Genomic DNA, 20660 nt, shown 5'->3' with positions numbered 1-20660 from the left:
GATCAGCGCCTTGCATTCATTTTAATGAAATATTGTGCTGATAAGGGTTATGAATGCCAAGTTTAAGCTGTAAATTACTAAATGTCGGGTTGCTTTATGCTTTGTGAATTCACCAGGGAGCAAGCTAATGAAAGTTTCTTTCTCACTTCCTCTTACAGTTAGGGATTCACGGTTATGCCTTTGCAATCACAAATAATGGATATATCCTGACGCATCCAGAACTCAGACCACTGGTAAGAGGAATACTTATTTCTGTGTTTCTCCTTTTATGATTTTAAGATATTTTCTTCAGTTCTTCAGTGGTGATACTTTGTAGCAGTTTTTGCCTTAAAAACTCAATTCATAATATTGTCTCCTAAAGGTTGTTAATAGTTTATAACTAGTATTTTGACACATAATACATAAATAATGTTGGATATATATATTTACTATCTTGCTTTTGTATATAAATTCGTATATAGTTATATGCATGTATTTATTTATTTTATATCTGCCAGTATAGTGATTTTTATTTTTAACTCTAGACAGTTTGAAACATATAATAATGGGTACCATTGTATGACAAATGGTTTCTCTCACTCCAACCAGAGACTGAGTTATTGCAGGTCACATTTGATACAGCAAATTAGACCCAGGATCCCTGGAAATTCACTACAATGGGATTTGCCCCCAAATTACATTGCCTAACCCAGTGCCTCCTGCGTTGAAGGGATTCAACAGTACCTTTTTGGTTTCATTGAAGTGGTTGAGATTTTCTGCTTTTCCTGCCTAAGCCATATGCAGTAGCATTGTTTGGAGACCTGATGTGTCAACCATTTTCTTTTAGCATCATTTGCACTTTCTCTGAAGTGTGTGAGGTTACACCCAACCTAGAACAGCTCATGATATTGTCGTCCAGCTCAGTCTTTGGGGAGAGGCTGTCTAGAGCACTGTGTTGAGGAGAATACTGAAGGGCAGCCAGGCTTGTTGGGTAGGAGGCCCTGGTCCACTGAGTATCTCCTGTGGATGCTGGAAGGGCATCAGCAGTGACTGCCATGGGTTTGGGTCGCTTTCGGTGTGTGTGTATGTGTTTAGATAATTTGAAAGCAGATACAAAGGTATAAAGAGTAATACAGTAAATTCTGCTTTGGAAAGTTAAGAATGTATAGGCCGTTTCTTGTAGCCATCCACATACTCATATACATATTCACACATACTCATCCCCCCAGATGCCTTTTTCTCTTTCATCGAGATTAGAAAATAGAGGCAGTGCCTGCTATGCAAATGTTTATTGGAGAAGCATTGTGGGAACCAGTTTGCTTCTCGCTTGAATCATTGTTTAGAAAAGTTCATGTTTGAGCTCCATCATCATCCAACTTTGCTCTAATCGCCCTGGTATTAATGGAGTCATGGCCACATCATGTGGACCCCATATGCACACTTTAAGATGGGAATTATGGTAATATTTGATTTCAACAATCTTTTTTTTTTTTTCAATCAGAAAAGGATTGGGTTAACTAGCTAGCTAATTCCAAATGTAACTCAGAATTATTGAAAAGCCTGACTGAAAAAAGCTACTGACCTTGTAAGGACATTTAAGTCTAAAAACATATATAAGTCTAAAAGCTTGGCATTTGACCCATTTCGAAGCCACCCAGTAGGGCTTGTCTGTTGGGAGTGGTAGGAGTTACGTGTTTGGTGTGGCTGAGTCTGGGCTCCTAGTGCTTATTTATTCCAAGTTGGAGTGGAACAGAGTAAATGAAACAATCAAACCTGGATCTTCTGCCAGTGAGTGAATTAGCTTCCCATTTATCAGCCTTTAAAGAATGAATGAAATGGAACCAGATGTCAGAAGTCACCAAGGTCCTTTCCCTTTCTGTGCTGCAGTGGAAATGAGCTGCTCCCATTGCACACTCAACTCACAACACCTTTCTGCTTTTTTATATCTTCTGGTCATGCAGCAAATTATCCGTTTGCGAACAGTCTATCTGATGTACTTTCCAGAGCTATAGCCACTGAGAAGGCAGCCGAAAGGCTCTTAGAAAAGTAGCCCCCCCCAGTCCACAGGGGCATCTCCTACCAGTGCAAATGTCCACACCACATGTAATTTCTGTTCTTCTCACTGTTGAATCATCGCACTGAATGACTTCACCAAAAGTGGCAGCCAAGGTCAAGTTCCCATAAAGGGAATGGCCCAAGCAAATGCTCCATCTCTCACCTGTGGGAACTCAAACCATATGAACCATTTTGCAGTTGGTCTATGATAAGAGCGTAAGGAATGGCCAGGCCAAGTATCTGTCCCTGACCCTGTGGCCACACAATCTTTAGAAGAGGTTTGGAGCGATGCCCACCATTGAGGATTTCATGAACTAACCCATCTGAGTGTTATCAGTAAGTGGATGTTGACTATGCCTTGAGTTTTATGTTTTCCTTCTGGGAAAAAGACAGCAGTGAAGTGGAAGGAACTCAACTTCAGCAACACACAGGTTGCCCTTCACTCCTACTCCTGCCACATCCGAACTGTGTGATTTGGGGCAAGTCACACAGCCTCTCTAAGCATCATTTTCCCTTGTAATCCTGCCATCACTATAGTGTACAAATCACAGCTTAGTTGTCAGAGTAAATGGGATAATGCCACCAAAGAGCCTTGTGTGACAAAGCAGGCCCCAGGACACGGTACAGACGGTGGTGGTTAACCCAGCGCCCGGTTTGTGTTGTATTAGCTCTATTGCTCTAAGCTCAGCTGCTATAAAGGTTGGGAGGATGTGGTGGGGGGTGCTTAGGGAGGAGCTAAAGAACACTTTTTGATTATTCACTTTTTTCAGGTTATTATAATAAACATTGATGAGGGATTGTACACACACACAGAAGTGAACAGATGCAGAGTCCTTGGACTCATTCAATGCTAATTTCAGTCTTCCATCAACTTAGTCTGTGAAACCTTGGCTCAACCTGTCTGTGCTTCTCTCTCTCTCTCTCTCTCTCTCTCTCTCTCTCTCTCTCTCTCTCTCTCTCTCTCTCACACACACACACACACACACACACACACACACACACACATTATCAGTTTTATTGGCCAACTCTGGTCTAGAAGACAGTTAGACAACTGTACTATAAATTTCTATGTGAGCTCTACCATGTGAGGAAACCAAAGTTTTGTTGTTTGTTTTTAAGGCAGCAATAAGCATAATACTAGAAGCTGCAGTAACTGAAGAATACTAGTTAAGAGCCAATCTTCATGGACAGACTACTCCAGGCTCTGGCATGTACATGTGTTCACCTGAATGACAAAAGCAGAAAGCTTTCTCCCTTCTTCTCCCTCATCACCAGTCCACCCAGCACATAGTAGGGACCCCAGAGATGAATGAACAAAGGGATCTCCAAAGCTAATGTTTTCATGTTCACTTACCTTGGGTCCTTCGGGATAATGTAATTTGGGAGTCTCCCCTGGAAACATATCTGCACCGGACTTGACCCAGCCTGGTCAGAACCCTCCTGCGTGGCTAAGGACAAGCAGCCGCCAGCAGCTTCCTTGGCTTGCTGAGGGTTCGGGCAGGGAATCCTCATTCAAACCTGACTCGCCTTCTCCCAAGCCCAGCCACGTAATCGAATCCTTATTATAAATGCATGTTCCCCTTGGTTTTGGCCAAGGCTACCAGATTAGCACGTTGGGCATGAGTATGGGGTTGTGGCCAGTGCGAGAGGATGGATCAAGCTCGCTTAAAACAACTTATATTCCCTCCCCATCTGCCACCGAGATTTTTTCTGCCCCTGCAGCCAGAGGAAAGAGGTGGGTTTCTCTGAAGCACAATACCAATATTTTTCTAATTTGTCCAATAAAATCTTCCCCCTGAACTTAATGTTTGGCTTGATTTTATCCAGTATTTCCTTTAATCTTGTATGACTTGGGTGTGAATCATGAAATGTCTCCAAAAACAGCTCAGATGTAGGGGCCTTACTCAGCAGACTCGCTTTGGTTTAATTGGCAGAACTGCTAAAGGAATTCTTTTCTGTTGATAATCGGGCTACCCTTAGTCTTTCTCCAGTTGTTTCTCAACCAGTCTATCCTTGCCATCAGCTTGACTTCTGGTACACTAAGTGACATTGACCCAGCAAACATGTACCCGGTGCCTGGTGTGTTGGGTCCTATGTTAGGCTGGAGCTGCATGTAGCTATCTTCCAGGGGGCCAGGGGCCGTCTCATGGATGGGGGGCCAGTACCTATTCGCTGGGTGGGGAGTAGGATGGCAGCACAGCAAGTGGGATTCAAGTTAGACCCTGAAGAATGTTCTTTGCGTGGTTATTAAATGTCTGGAATTTTTTCCTTGGTCTCTACCACTCTTTAACATTCAGGTTAAAACTATTTCAACATATAGTTACCTAGAGTTACTGTCTAGATTGATTTGTTTTCCACTTTATTCTTCCCATGTCTTTGAGAGCTTTATGAATTTTTCTTAAAATGTGGAGCCCTGAATATCTCTCTTTTCATTTTGCCCAATAGGGCATTGAGGGAAGGTACCATCTTTAGCATGATCAGATTTTTGGTTTTTTTTTTTTTTTTTCATATATTTTGGTGATCCATCTCCCCTCCCATGTTAGAAGAAAGGGATATTTGAGTTGATTTCCTTCCCCCAAGGGGGCCCGGAATGTGGGCCTTGTCAGATCACCAAGAGAACATAAAGAAGGCCTCCTTCTAGCAGCCACAGGGCAGGCAGGGCTCCACAGAAGAATCTGAGGCAGGCAAAACCTAGGACTTCTTCCCACGAAGCCCATGGTGACACCTGCCAAAGGCTGTTCATTCTGTGTCTGCAAGCCCAGGAGATGGGGAAGGATGCTGGTGGGTTTTTATTCTGGATGAAAATTTGCCAGTCCCATGGGCCACTGGATGTGGTGGTAGATGAGATAGGAGCTGGGCATAATGGAGAGAAATCTTCATTCGTTCCTTCAGCATTTGCTGAATGTCCACTGTGTTCTAGGCCTGAGCAAGCTGCTTGGAGCGGTTACAGAGATGTGCCCCACCTCAAAGAACTCAAAGTCTAATGCGTGCATAAGATTTAATATTTAAGGAGTGTGAGTAACTGTAGACACTACTCAGGAAGATGCATTTTTGTATGATTGTTATTGTTGGCCTTAGTATGTTTAAAAAAAAAATTGTCGATTCCTTTTTATGTGACAGGCACTGTTTGAAGTGTTTTACATGTGTTAAAGCTTTTAATCGTTAACTCATTTAATAGCAAGCCTAGGATATAGGTGCGGTGGAAAACCCAGAGGCTCAAGGGAAGGGTGTGTGTGAGGGCAGGCCTGGGTGGAAGATGGGTCTAGTAGGCACCTGGAGTCTGACTGTAGCCAACTGTGAGTGCCAGGCTGAGATACTGGGGTTCTCTGCGAGGAAGGCAGATATCCCCAGGTTCCATACAGGAAGTTGTGGCACTAATTGATAAGGTGGTGAGGGGACTAGAAAGTGCCAGAGCCTGGAGCCCTAACCCAGATCAGTCGAGGCGTGTGAAATTCACTATGTTACGCTGGTTGGTTCTTCAGAAGACAGGAGGCAGAGTGGTTGGAGGGTGGGACTGACCAAGAGGCCTGGTCTCTACAGCCACATGGATAAGTAACAGAGTCATCACTGGATGATTATAGTTAGCATCTGTCTAGACTGGCACGGTCCAGTAAGCATATCGTGTGAGCCACAAACACGAGCTGCCTGTGTAATTTACAATTTTTCTAGTAGCCACATCTAAAAAAAGCAAAAAAGAAATGGATGAAATTAAGTTTAAGAATATGTTTTATTGAACACAGTAAATCCACAATCACATTGTTTTAAAATACAATAATATGAAAATTATTAATGTGATATTTTACATTCTTCACATACTTATCTTTGAAACCTGGTATGTATTTTACACACACAGCCCATTTCTGTTCTGACGAGCGACATTTCAGGTGCTGTTGAGCCCCATGTGATAGCACAGGTCTCTAGAGTGTGACCAGACATTGTGGAGCCTTCTAGATAAAAGGGACTGATCATATGACCTCCTCTTTCCTTAAAGTACATGACAACAAACTTCATCACTACCACCACCCATCACTTTTCCATCCTGGAAGTCACTGCAAACAGTTGGTGGCTTCTTAGCCTCCCCTATTGTGGCCTAGGCCCCTCCCTCGCAGGCTGTGGCCTCTCAGAGAGTGAAAGTGGGGAACTGTCCAGAATTCAGGACAGCAAGTTGATGGACAGGGCAGATGATCTCCCTGGTTTGGCCACACATCTCTGCCTATTTCAGCAATGTGGGTTCAGTTCCGAACCAAACTGTGCAGCATGAGCCAGTGGGCAGGAAGCATTAGCCACATGGGGTGAGCCTGAGCTGTCTGCTTATCTAAATCAGAATATTCAGACATCCACACCATTTCTGTTGTTCTGTAAAACTTGGGTTAACTCTTTAACCAGCTCAAACTCTGCAATTACGGTGGCATCTTCCTAACCTATTGTAGAATCTTCTGGACTCCCTCTAGAATCCAACGTCGCTGTTGTCCCAGCCACCAGCTCTCCACAGCCTGAACTCTGTCTGATGTCAACAGCCTTTTACTTCTGTCACTCTTTGACTGTCCCTGTCCCACTGTGAACGTCGATTCTGCTGTTTTGTTCTTAGGTATGGCCAGGCAGGTCATTTAGCCAGGCCTTTTTGCTATTACACGTGGGTCACAGATGGACCTTGCAGAATGTCAATGAACACACGGATTGACGTGTGGACATGCTAATAAATATTCTTATACCATAGTCCTCTCATATGGAATTAAGTGGACATGCCTATGGACACATGTAAATATATGTGGAATGCTAAGTAGACAGTGCATATCAAATGTCAGTTTAAATAGGAGCTTAAATGGTAGCAGCACTATTAGAATCCTCGTCAAAGTCTAAGTGATTTGGCTCAGGCAATGTGAGGAGACTGGATCATTTTAAAAAATTGTGGTGGGAAGTTTAAATGTGATTTTTATATCACGATGCAGATCCTCAATTATGTAAGGTCTCCCACACATCTAATAGTTTTCTTTTTTGTTTTTCTAATAGTTTTTCTTTTTTGGACCAACAATGCCTGCGTTAATTTTCCTCCATTTCTTTTTGCCATCCACAACTGCTCAATGTAAGCGCTAAGGGTTCTTGTTAGCTCAACAGGTGTGGGTGTGGCTTTTCCTGGGCCCCTCCTCCACATCATCCACCCTCCTGTCCCATTGCATCTGGCTCCAAAACGCTCCCCAAGCCCATCTGCCTCTCTCTGTCACTACCCCCCGGTTAGGGCCACCGTATTGTCTCTCCTGGATGACTTCAGCTCCCTTTCAGCTCCTCTCTGGGCACCTGTTTTTGCCCCCCACCCCAGCACTATTCATTCGGCAGGCAGTCGGGGTGGGGGGAGGGCTTTCACAGACATCAGTCAGATGGCGTGGCTTCCATTTGCATAGAGAGAAAACCCCAAACTCCTGGCCATAAGCCCCATCCCTGCTACATCTGTCACCACCTCCCTGCCCTGCCTGAGCTTGTGTGGCAGCCCATGCTCCCCTGGGCTCCAGCCACATGCAGGTCCTTTTGCTGGTGTCTCGGAAATCTTCCTGGTTTAAATCCTTGTGCCTGCTCATCCCTCTACCTGGAATCTTGTGTCAGATACACCCACGGCTGGCGTGTCCTCATCCCCCATGTCTCATCTCAGGTGTCACCCCTGTAGAGAGGTATGCCTGCTCCCTGGCCACAGGAGCCACTCTCCTGTTCTGTCACTCCCCGTGACATCCCCTGCTTTAGTTCCCTTGGTTCACATAGCACTCTTGGGAAATGTCTCTGTGTTCATCCTCTCCCCTACTGTCCCTGGTGAATGCCTGGGAGTTTGCCGCTGCTTGGAGGATGTAGTCAGTAAATATTTATTGAATGATTTTGATGATGTTTGATGGATGCTGATGACTAAATGGCTAGGTACCAATTTCTTACAATAAATGAGAAGTGCAGGGGCCACACATTCACTCATGAAACATTTACTGAGTCCTTCCTATGTCAGGTGCAGAAATTGAAGCACACGTGATTGATGGATACCTCCTATTTTCTGCCGTTCCTCTGCCCACCTGCTTGTCTGCAAGCATTCATCAGGTGTTCCTTGAGTCAAGCACTGTGCAAACTAACGGAGACATAGAAGTAGGTAGAAGGATGTCCCTGCCCACTAGAAGCTCACTCCCCGATGGCCAGAGGGGCCAAGAAGACCTATGGGCTTATAGGGGAAGTGTCTGCTTTTTTTCCAGGAAGGTGCCTTGTCATGCAGGGGGGCTTCCCAGAGGAGGTAGCAGGCACGTCGACTGCATTCACAGTTCCACTCTGGGGGACATTTCTTCCCACTTAGCAGGGGCACCCCACTCTCTCCAGGACCGCTGTCTCGGGCCAGACCAGACGTAAGTTTTCTCTCTGGTCTCAGAACCATGCATTCTGCTGCCCTAGTCTGTCAGGGTGTGTGGGGCGGGGAACTAGCCTTATTTACAAACCTTTCTGTGGCTCCCAAATGCTGGAACCCTCAGCTTCCTGGCCCTCCTTCTGCCCAGGCTGTTGCTGAACTGAAGGAGACTCCCCAGTAGGTGGCGCCCGGGCACCGCCGTGTGCCAGGTCCCAAAGATGCGGTCCCTGCCAGCACACATTCTCTGAACAGAGCCCAGACGACTCCAGCTTAGGCCTGGTCTGAATCTATGCCGCTTAAGAGAAAGAATTAACGGATGCTTCGTAAATGTATCTGTTCAGAGGAGTGTGTTCTCTGAGAAAAAATAAACAAGACTGTGTGACCCCCACGTAGTGAGCCTGTTCCTTTTGAAATACATCATTTGGCAAAAGAGAAAACAGAGCCCCGCATGCTTTCCTCTTGATGAAATTGTTGAAGGCACTGTTTGAACTGCCCCGACCTGGACGCTTAAATGGAATCATTGCAGCCCTGAACTGGGAACACTTACACGTCCTGAGTCTGGGGATTAGGCAAGTTAGTGGGGTGCCCGGGTTTCTGTTTGTTGAGAGTTACACTCTGTTCTGTGAACCTCAAGAACTCAACGGCCTCTTGGTCCCCGAGTTCTGTGGCTGTGTATGTGGTTAGACACTTAGGGCATATGGGGGTTAGCAGATAGAGGACTAACAGTAACAATGCAACTGTCCCAAAGGGTGTTAATGGCCAGGCTCTATGCTGAGCACCTTATGTGTTTTGCCTCCTTCTGTTCTCAAAGCATCCTGCATGTTCGGACTTATCTCAGAGGGGATAACTGATGCCTAGCCCAAGGGCTGTCAGTCAGAAAGTAAATTGGAGTCAGTCTTCAGGAAAAAAAAAAAAAAGAAAAGAAAAGAAAAGAAAAGAAAAGAAAAGAAAAGAAAGAAAAAAGAATGACTATGGACAATGTCATTTTTCACAAAATAAAATCTATTCAATTGGAAGAACTTTTCTCAATTCTGAAGCTGTGTTATGAGATTCTTTGACAAAATGAAAGTTGAGCTGGACAGCCTCCCCTCACTACTGCAGACAGCTCTCCCTTTCCCTCTGCTCTCGGCCCCACACGCACACCTGTGTGGACACAGCAGTGTCTCCTCTGCTCTGGGCTGCTCCCACAAGAAAGGGAGAGAGGAGAATGGGGTCAGTGTAGACTCAGCCCTGTATCCTCCGGGACGGGCTGCACATAATCTAAAGCCACAAAGCCTCCCTCACTCAGTAGCTTTCCCTCTGTGGGCTCCCGTAATTGCTCCTTCCTTTGTCCCTTCATGCAGAGTGGGAGAAAAGGTCTCCACTGCTTGTAGCTTCAGGGTACTGCACCATTTTTTGTAGTTTTCTACACCCTACCCACAACGTTACAATAGCCTCTTTATTAAACTTTCCTTAATTAGCCAGCTTGACTATGCCATGTGCTTCCTGCTGGGGCCCTGACTGATACAAACGTTAGAGTAGAGGGAAGGTTTGTTTTTCTTAAGTCCTTACTCTGCGGAGAAGGAAGGAGAGGAAAGAAGGAAGAATGGAAGGAAAGAGGAAGAATGAAAAGAAAAGGGAAGCAAGAGAGGAAGGAAGAGAGGAAGGAAAACAAGAAGAAGACAGGGAGGGAGGGAAAAAGGAAGCGAGAGAAGGAAGAAGGGAGGGAGGGAGGGAGGGAGGGAGGGAGGGAGGGAGGAAGGGAGGAAAGAAAGAAGGGGAAGGAAAGGAAAGGAAAGGAAAGGAAAGGAAAGGAAAGGAAAGGAAAGGAAAGGAAAGGAAAGGAAAGGAAAGGAAAGGAAAGGAAAGGAAAGGAAAGGAAAGGAAAGGAAAGGCAGGAGGAAAAGATGCTCTATCAGTTCCTTATTAATTTACACTTCTAGTAAATTACCCTTTTGCTCAAGTGATTATTAAGAACTGATATCTGTTGCTTGCAACCAGAGCAGCCTGATTGATAGACCCATGAGCTCCCCAGGTCTGTGAATCACTGTTGGGTGTAGCTCTGACCTCTGCAATAAGGGAACTCATAGTCTGTACCTCTTCCCTCCCTCCCCACAAAACTTTCCTCTCCACCCCACCCCACCCCTACACCCAAAGAGGTCTCTCTCTATCCCACCAGACTCCTTGCTCAGGCCTTAGAATTTGGGCTCCGCATTACACTGTAGAAATATTTGGACACATGTGCCCTCTCACTGCACTGCAAGCAACCTGAAGACACTGAACAGATTGTGTGTTGTCCACCCTGTATATCCAGGGCTTGGTAAGGGACCTAGCAGAGGAAATGGAATAATAAATAAAGAGGAGGGGAGATCCACATAGAAGAGGTTGATCACACAATGACACAGGATATTATTAGGCACCAGGGTGCAAATGCTGACAAGTAGTAGAATGTATAAAAGGACTTGGTTTAGCTGTGGAGTAGGTAGCTAGGGAAGGCTGCGGGGAGCTGGTTTGCAGCCTGTAAGCTTTAGGTCACAGTTTGTAATTCAGTCCAGCACAGTTGGGAGCAGCCGAGGGGCTTTCAGACACCTGGATAGGTAACTGTAACTTGCTCATTCTGGTGCTCCTGGAGCCTCCCTCCCTCCTTTCTCCCTCCCTCTCTCCTGCCCTCCCACTGTTCCTTTCCTCATCTGGCATGTATTTATTGAACACCTCTCAAGTGCTAAGCACTCTGTTAGATGCCGGGATCTAGTGATAAAACAAGTCAGACAGAATTCCCCCTTCATTTGGTGTTTGCAATCTCATGGAGAAGTGATGTGTTTAAAAGCTCTTAAGTAAACAAACAAAAAGTTTTACACATTTTGGATAAACTCTCTCCAAAAAAAACAAGGATCTGAGAAAAAAAAAGTGGGGAGAGGCACCTCGCTTCGTTGGATGGTCAGGGAGCACCCTTCTTAGGGATGTCATTTTCAGCTGTGCCCTGAAGCCCTCAGGAAAATCCCTGTGCCAAAATGTGGCGACTGGTTCAGGCGCAGGGAACCGTGTATGCTAAGCCCCTAAGGTGTGAGGATAGTCAATGTTATGTCTGGAATCTATTGGTAGATTTAGGACAGACTTCCAAAGGACAAGGAAGAGTGACTTGAGGTTTTATTGATAAATTCCTATTGGGGAACATGCTTAGCAAATCAGTTGCTGTGAATGCTGCCTATGACCCCTCAGCCCTCACCGTTCCCACACATGCCAGCCTGGCTTGCAGCTGCCAGCACCTGGGTGAAGATGTTCTCTGGCTTCTGGAGTCCACTCTTCTCAGGCATGCCGCAGGCCAGATGGGCCAGGAGCAGCATCCCTCCACCAAAGACTGGGGAGCCCCCCACCTCTCAGGTGGGATCCCTCCAGGGGCCTGCCCCACCCTGCTCCCAGAGCCCCCGGTGGATTCAGCTCCCATTGCCCAGTGCTGACATGCTCCATGATGCACCTTGTGTTGGCTGCCTGCCCTTCCCTGTCTCTGAGTCATTTCGCTATGTCCCTACAGGCATTTCCTGGGAACCCATTTCAAGCAAAAACCTGACCCTTGAATCCTGGTGTTTGGGTCTGCTTCAGAAAGGACTCATGCCAAGATACCCGTCGGACTGATTCTTTTTTTGCAAAATTTGGTTTTCTCTAGCGCTTCAACTACAGTTCTCTGTGCAGCCACACAGACTTTTGCAACAATGCCATGATGGCATAGGCACATTTTCCCTCTACTTCAGACCCCTGCACGTTCTCCCCTCACACCAGCCTGCTGGGAGCATCCACACTTGCACTTAGAAGTACCAGGAAGCCTTGGCTTTGTGCTGTCAGTAATCGAGAAGGCGCTTTAAGGAAATTTGGGTTAGAGAGAGGATACTCTGCTTCTTTATTGTTTTGGAAAAGGATTGGATGCGGACAAAGCTTTTCTTTTCACTGGACACACTCTGACCTTTGGTTTACTAGATTAATTTCATATCTAGAGTGCCCCATCTCGGATGATGAATTAGCAATAAAAAGCTCATCAAAATGTAATTACATGCAATGTGTTGAATAATGATCTCTTAAAAATTCCTATAGATTTGTCTGCACCTCCTTCCCCTCGGGGGGAAATGAGCCTCAGCTGCTAGCTACTAGCCCCGGCTCAGGAATGCAAACCCTAGCCATGTTGTGAGACTGAGATGGGAGAGCTGGCTTCTATCATTGCCCAATGTCATCTAATTGATCAATTGCTTTTCTCCATGTGATGCACATCTTTATATAATTTAAAGGCCCATCTCAACAGGGGTAGGAATACACAGGAAGTGGAAGCTCAAGGAAGAGTGAAATCTTCACCTCCTCCCTCTGCAAGCAGCCTGTTGTGGGGAGAGAGTTATTAATTAAAATGTTAACTGTCCAGACAATAGCAGGCCTACCAGCATGGAGAACTCCTGGGAAGGGAACATGAAAGCTTTCATAACTATAAATTCCGGGAAAGTTTATCCCTCCTTCAAAAAGGAAAGCAGAGCCATCTGCATCTAAGAGGAGACTTGACTGAGCTGCTTTAGTGATGTTAGGCTTCCCCCAGGCTCTGACTTGTTTCCCTCCAGAGGGTTGGACTTGGACTAGGAGAAAACCAAGCCTTACCCTCCATGTATGGAGGAGCCCATCCAAACCTACAGCTGGGGCTGACAGCAGAATGTTCAGATCATTTCAACAGTGTAGATGCCCACACTCATTTGAATGACTGAAGAATTCAATCATTTGAATGCCAATGATTATTCCTCCCCGAGTTTACATTTTAGAAAGACAGCGCATCTGAATCCCCATGAGAGCATTAAATTGCTATCTAATTAGCAGTCCCAAATTATATATATTTAAAAGATAATTAAAGGTTTGAAGGCTGTTGGAATAACTGGTTATACATTTAAATGAATCACTAGAAATTTGTTAGTAATGTGTGGCGTTTTCTTTTATTTCTTGCTTCCTTCTTTGAAGTTCAGTAGACCCAACTTTGCAGGGTTAAGTCTGGTAGCGGTAAGATAAAGGCAGCTGTTTTTAATTATTGCAGCTCAAACCTCCAAATAATTATAAGCAGCTGTCATTTTTACATAATCCTAAATGATAAGACCCAAAGAATGCAAATAAAAAGGTTGAGACCATGGGCTTTTGGGTACAATCATTTAATCCCCATCACACCCTGAACTGACCATTACACTTTATTGAGAAGCTGCCAGAACCATTAGCTCTTCACTCAACTTTCATAACTCTGCCACAGGCACGTATGTTTGTGAACATACCTCCCAGGTGCCATTTCCACATTCTCCATGGATGTTTGCAGGGCCAGGGAAACATTAAATACATTTAGAATTTTGACTCAAGAAAGTAGTTCCATTAAAGCCAGGCAGGGTTTTCCTTGGAGTATCTCAGTCTCATTTGCCCCTTTCTCCTTGGGGCAGGATCTATCCCTGCCCTTGCTCTACTGACAGCCCCCCTCCCCCGCCACACACACACACACACACACACACACACACACACACGTACGTACCAGGTAGATAACATGATAGCTGCTGTTTCTTTGGTCTGTGGCTGAGGATTTCTCAGGATTGAACATTTTAGTGCATCAGCTGGCCAAGACCAAAATTCCTCAACCCAGGAGCTCTGGGTTCACGTTTGAAATCTGTTGCTTCCTGGAAGGATGGGGATCTTCCGAAGACCAAGTCAAGGGGACATTACCAGAGCCACAGGGACTTCTCCCACTTGCATCCAGTGACTATGAAACTAGAGTCCAACAGACAGAGACACAAAGTTCACCCCAGACAGAGCTGAAGCCAGACTTGTCAAGAGACAAATCTAGATTATCATCTAGAAGGAAGACAGTCACACGTGTGTGCACATGCACACACTCAGTTACTCCATGTAAAGAGCCCAAAGACCCCTATGCTGAGGAACGCTCAAGGCAGGGTCTTTGCTTGGCATATATGTGTCCAAGCGGAAGGGATTGCCCAGTGAGCTAAGCTCAGTTTCTTGGGGATGGGAAGGCTAAACGGATGAAAGAGGAGAAAAATCAGGTAGAGGGTTTATCTGGGATATTCATAAGCTGACAGGCATCACAAAGTATTATTGCATCTCCCCGGTGAAGAGGGGGAGGGATTTTAGAAATGTAATTGGTGTCTTAGAATCAGTTAAGATATTCTAGTTCTCCTAAATGCCTACTTCTCCCCCAAAGTCTGAGTTTCTCACCTCACTCCAGGAAGAGGATTTGGGAGTAACCAAGAGAGGGAAAGCATTTATCTGACTCCTGGTACTGCAGCAGGTTTGAGAGTAATATGGGTTGCCCACTCCTTAAATGAAGCCTATTTCATCCAGGCTTAAATACAAATATAAATCACACACACACACACACACACACACTCCTTTGAGAGGTAATTTGGGGCTCACCTCTGCTTCATGCAGATTTACAGGGAGCTGGTTGATGATAACCACAGGTCACCTTGCCATCATCCCCTTTCTGTGCCCTGGCAGGACACATCTCAGGCAGGCAGCAATCTCAGGTCCACTGGCACACATTTCTCCATGGATCAGAGCAGTCTCTGAGGCCAGATGTCTGGGGTCAACCTCAGCTCTGCCACTGTGTGACCTCGGACAAGTTACTCAACCTCCCTGGACTCAGTTTCCTTCACTAAAACATGAGGACAAAAGGAATGCCTACTGCCTGGGCTTGTTCTGAGGATTCAACGAGTTCATGTTCACAAAATGCCTAGAACGGACCAGGCACATAGTACGTGTTATGCATGTGTTCATTAAGTGAATACACATCCTAATTTGTTCATTTACTCTGTTCACTCGTTCATCAAGTATTCATGGAGAACCCACTCTTTTGCCAGGCCCTCTCCTAGGCAGTGTAAGTTTGATGCTGAACAAGAAATAGCCTTTTTCCCAAAGATGCTTGGGACCCAGTCAGGGAGACAGGCAAGTAAGCAACTCATTGGCAGTCCAGCGTGATGGGTGTGGAGATGGGGCTTCCATGGGAGACTGAGGAGAGTGCAGGAAGGACGGGCCAGTGAGGACTTCCATTGCAGCTGACTCCGCTGAGCCCTAAGGGGCCACTTGACTTTGAGTTGGGGTGCAGAATGTTGGAAACAGTTGGAGTGGTGTGTACAGTGGCCTGAAGGCAGGAATGATAATAACATTTTTCACAGCTGGTTCAGCCTCGCTGGGGAGTATTTTGAGAGCGGGAAGTGGTGAGAGAGAGAGGCCAGAACAGCCAGCAGAATCAGAGTGATGGGAACTTGTGGCATTCTGGAATGTTGGACATCATCCTATAAGACATGAGGAGCCATGAGCATTCCAGACCAGTGGTATGACCTGATTTGGGGAGCAGAAGAATCTGCCTGGCTGGGTCCTGGAGAATGAATTGGAGGGGTGGGTTCCAGGCAGGGTGATTAGAAACACTCACCCTCATCCAGGGGAGAGGTATCATGGTGGCTGACAATAAGTTGGTGGCAAGAGGGATGGAGAGATGTGATTCAATTACAAGAGACACTTAGTTAGAAACAATGGATGTGGTTGTTACTGAGCTCTGTCTGCTTTGCCAGGCCCACTGGCCTCTTTCTCTGATTACACTTGCCATTTTCAGCCTCTGCCACATGTCTGTTATCACAGATAAATATAAGATCCGGAGGACTCAGTCAGCCTTACCAGGGTGCCATTGGCTTTCCTATGAGTCATGAGTGACATCAGAAATCTCTTGGCCTTAGTCATACCAGCGCACATCCAGAAACACTTTTTAAAAGACACATCAGCAGAATTGAGGATCACTCGCCAAAAAAAAACAACAACAAAAAAATCAAAACTGAACATTTTCTTCAGTTGCCAGTCCAGTGGTCTGGAGGGACCAATGACGGATGAGAACCTGTTGAGTTTGGTGGTCAAGGCCTAACTAGGGCAGAGAGCAGTCTGGTCGAAAACATGGCCACATGCATGTTTATGCTGCAAAGTTGCGTCCTCAGGGAGGTACAGAACAAGGGCCACCCAGAAGAGAAGGGAGAGAGACTTTAGCTGGAAGGATCAGAGAAACTCATAGACAACATGGCCATAAAGATGGAGCCATTTGTGTCTCCCTCTCCTTCACGATTATCTATAAAAATATAAGCAAAAAAAGAGAAATAAAAGAATGTTATCATATCATGTTAAGCAGCTCCCTAAATAAAATGACACACACGGACACACATGCACGTTTGATGAAGGCGCAGCAGTCTGCCCTGGGCTGATATGGTTACAGGCATAAAGCAGAGTTGAGGGTAATGGCAGCTGGCTTTGAAGTAAGGATTCTTTTCCCTCTTTTTTGAATTTCTGTTTACTCGTACTTCGCTTGCAAATTCACTGTCCTCTTCCTTCCCGTCATGTCACTTAGCACAAAAATCTTGAAGTTGAGCGATCTCTCAGTTTTGACTGCCATCCCTCTAAGCTGAGATAGTCAGACTAGACTCCTTTTCTCAGTGATGGGACTGGGGCGAGGCATTAGGAACATTACTGACTGCGGGATTCACTCCACGGCATCATTCAGAGGCTAAAATGTTGTGTTACAGTGTTGATTGACACTATTTTCTGATTACCCTTGAGTGAATAAGGAAATGCATTCTCTTGGCAGTGGCTAAACTGACCGGTTCTGGCTCTTGTTCAAAATGGTCTGACAGCTTCCACATACCCAAGGGTCTTGTGATAAATAATTAATCTCTCAAAGGAATAATGCCACCTTAAGATCTATAAATGCAAAACAAAACAAAACAAAAAAATACTTGCTTGTCAAATGTCACATACTCTCAAATTATAGAGGTCCTCTTTTTACCCTCAACATAATCTCCTAACAACTCCGTGGTATTGGAAATCTTTATATGAAATACAGAACATAATCGGAATATGGAACATGTCTGTGCTCAAGAACTGAGTGTAACGCTATTTGAAATTCATTCTGAAGGCTGTCTTGTATCTAACCTTTGCTCAGGAGACTTCAGAGAGGGGTTTGTCTCAAACTGTTCTAATTCACCAGAGTAGCTTTCTCCCAGGTGCCCACTTGCATCTTGATTTTGCACAAAGTATCCGTACTTGTTTTTTCTCTGCTGAGAGTTGGTCTTCGCATCCCCCCTTTACCTGAGTCAGCAGGCAGGCAGAGGCCAATATCCCCCCTGCATCAGAATCCCCTGTTCCCTGCCCTTTTGCTGGCACAAAAAGTTCCTCCCAGCCCAATCACTTGACACGATTTTTATTTTCGTGACTAGCTTGCTATTATAGGACAGGCTGACTTTTTGAGAATGGGAATTTAAATCCAGCCACTGTGTAGTAAGCCATGTTTGACCTACAAAAATGGTGGCAGGGCTGGGCCACCTCCTCCCCACACACAGTGTGTATGACTCACGGAGACTCAGAGGGCACTGATTAAGATAAAGGTCATTTGGGTTTTCAAAGCGGCCTGTTAATTGATGTTTCTTTAAAAAATACCAAAGCTGTTTTAGTTTTACAGTGATCAAAAGGATTTTGTAATCACACTAAGAGAGCACGTAGGACTTTTCATCTTTGAGACACTTAAAAACATTAATTAATAAGAGCATGGTACCTTTTAGAAAAAGGAAAAGGCTTGTTGTCTCAACATGCCCTGTTGCCTCTCTCCCACCTTCCGGCTGCTTTTGGACACACCCTCACGGCCCTGTTTCCCTCCGGTGTATCTGGGCTTTTCATCTTTCCATGAACATGAAGGATTTCATCTCCCCTCTGATGAACAGACTCATCAGAATTTCTCTCTCGGCATAATGTCTGGGTCATCCCGTCACGTATCTCCTCTAGAAAAGTCTGTTATGGGGTCACACACAAAGAGGCCAGCACAACTCCCATGGAGATCACAGCTGCAGCGACATCACCAGGTCCTGCAAGGCTCCTCTGAGGCCCTGAATTGGATAGCGGTTACTGGGTTATACACATTGTACATTGGGTGTGTGGCATGATACTCAGTATATTGTAGTTGTTCTTAAATCTACCACTGAGGCTTGCGTCCTTGGCCACCAAGGCCAGTTTCAGGGCAGCCCAAACGAGTCTGTTGTTAACAGAGATATGAATAGCTGGTGGGATCTGACTTCCAGAGTGGTTCTGCAAGGAGTAACGTGCCTGCTATATGCCCTCCCATCTGGGCTGAGGACCTGCGTTAGTACGGAGACCACAGCAAGGATGGCAGTGCAGAAGGTGCTGAGGACCGGAGGCTCAGAAACCAGGCAGAGTTGGTTTTGAACTCGATTCCACTGCCTATTAGCATGTCACCAAGTGATGTACGCATATCCCTGGATTTTGCATTTTCCCACCTGGGAAGCGATTATCCTTCCCTTGGAGTTGTGAGAATTAGATGAGATATGTACAATGCTTGACACAGTGCCTGGCACAAGAAACACTCTTCAGGAAAGTGACAGAGGCGAGGGGGAAGCCGGCCAGCAGGAAACCTCTGCTTTTGTGTGTGTGTGTGTGTGTGTGTGTGTGTGTGTGTGTGTGTATGCTAAAGGCTGTGACTTACAGCAAAACAGATTGGTCGCTACATTTTATAAATTCCTTGTTAGAGAAATAATGAACTTAGAAAACTGAAAACAGTAACTGCTCAAAGTACTTACCCCTTGGGAAAGATAGCAGAATACTGAGTATCGAGTGACGATCCCTGCATTGTAGTAGTGACGGCAATTTTCTTTTTTTTTCGCTCTTTTCAATATTTTCCAAATTTTCTACAATGAGCAGTTATTACATGGGCAATCAGGAAAACAAACAAACAAACAAAAAACTTAAAAACCAGCAAACGTTCAGATTGTTTAGACTGTAGCCAGGAGCGTCATGGCTGCCACTGCCACTGGGAGCCCCTTTCCCTAGGCCCCCCTCCTCTGAGGCTGGACATGCTGTGACAGTCACAAATGCTAATTTGTAAATTCTAAGGGAAGAGACTATCATTCTGCCACGAGCCTGCCTGGCCACCTGGCCAGAAAACCCCATCCTTATCTGAGAATCTTCTCTTTGACATTGACAAGAGCTGGCCACCAGATCAGATTGAGCTGCCTCTTTGAAGGAATACAACTCATAGACCACTGTGCTGTTAAGACCCATTTTATCCTGTGAATGTCCTCTGTAGGGATGAATGCGTGAGGCTGGGGCTGCTGTGTGTCCTAAGTCAGTGACAGACAGCATCCGCCGTCAGTGTGGGCCAGTGGACATGGTCTCAGCCCTGAGTGTTAGGACATAGGCAGTCTGTGTTCAGTCACACTTGTATGTGTTTGTTTCTCACGCCGCCCTGTGCACTGAAACCCATTACCTTCATCCGCTAGACGAGTAAGTGCTCGCTAGCCCCAGCGGAGCACACAGCCTATCGGTGGAAACCTGATTAGCGTGTGAGCCTGACTCTGGGGCCCTGGCTTGTAATCGCTTTCCTAACTGACCAGATTCACAGTGCTGAAGCATCAGCTTCAACTTGAGAACCATCGTCTTCAACTAGCTTCTCCATGTGTCTAAGGCTCATAGTCAGTGTCCAACAGTATTTTGGGGGATGGGAGTAAACAAATGAGCAAGTAAGGGAATGAGGGGATGAAGGAGTGAAAGAATGAAGTGCCCAGTGGCCATTAGGGCCTTTACTCTTGTGTGTGGAAGAAAGAAGAGGTGCCTCCTTTTCTCCTCCTGAAATGGCCACTTTAGCGTCTGAGACAAGATGAGGCCAGAACCTCATGGGATGCGGCCAAGGTGTTTCCCAGCTGCGCACTGTGGCTGCCCTGGGAGAGAAACATCTGCCCAGACGACGGCTGGCTCCTGGCCCTGGGCCACACCCCTTTTGCAGATGGCATTAGCTTTGAGCAAGGCTCCCTCCTCTCCAGTTGTGGGCCTCCCACCCCCATCTCCTTCCTTCCTGTTGGCAGCATGGAGCAGCACGTACAGTTTATCAATTATTAACACATAATATTTGCTTTGCAGAGGCTACATGGATGTGTGTAGCTGATTTCCTCTGGTGCCTACCAAAAAGAACACACAAAAAGCAAAGCCATTTTAGGGTTTTTTCAAACCAACACTGACATGGCCATTACCTTAGCCCATCCCATTACACTTCCAATGTCAGTCTGCATGGAACACGAAAGGGGGCTCACAGCCAGACAATTAAACATTGCAGAGAAGGTTCTGGCACTTAGGCATGTGCCTGGATGGTTGCAGCTCACTCCTCAGATGGCTACCCTCTTGTCCCATTCTTCTAGGCCACAGGCTGGTTTGTGTGTTCGCCACATCT

General features: G+C 45.8%; 1 protein-coding gene across 2 annotated transcripts in view; it reads left to right on the top strand.

The window, feature by feature from the left end:
* The window catches only part of CACNA2D3 (calcium voltage-gated channel auxiliary subunit alpha2delta 3), an 853665-nt gene that overhangs the window by 645113 nt on the left and 187892 nt on the right, over positions 1-20660 (top strand). For both annotated transcript variants that reach the window (XM_081073057.1, XM_081073056.1), the window contains one exon: positions 159-233. In XM_081073057.1, the coding sequence (XP_080929183.1) occupies positions 159-233 (75 nt within the window). The remainder of the gene's footprint in view (positions 1-158; positions 234-20660) is intronic.

Source organism: Rhinolophus hipposideros (genome assembly GCF_964194185.1).
Source record: "Rhinolophus hipposideros genome assembly, chromosome: 14".
NCBI lineage: Eukaryota > Metazoa > Chordata > Mammalia > Chiroptera > Rhinolophidae > Rhinolophus > Rhinolophus hipposideros.
Note: the sequence above shows the minus strand (reverse complement) of the source record. Positions and strands in the feature narration are given on the sequence as shown.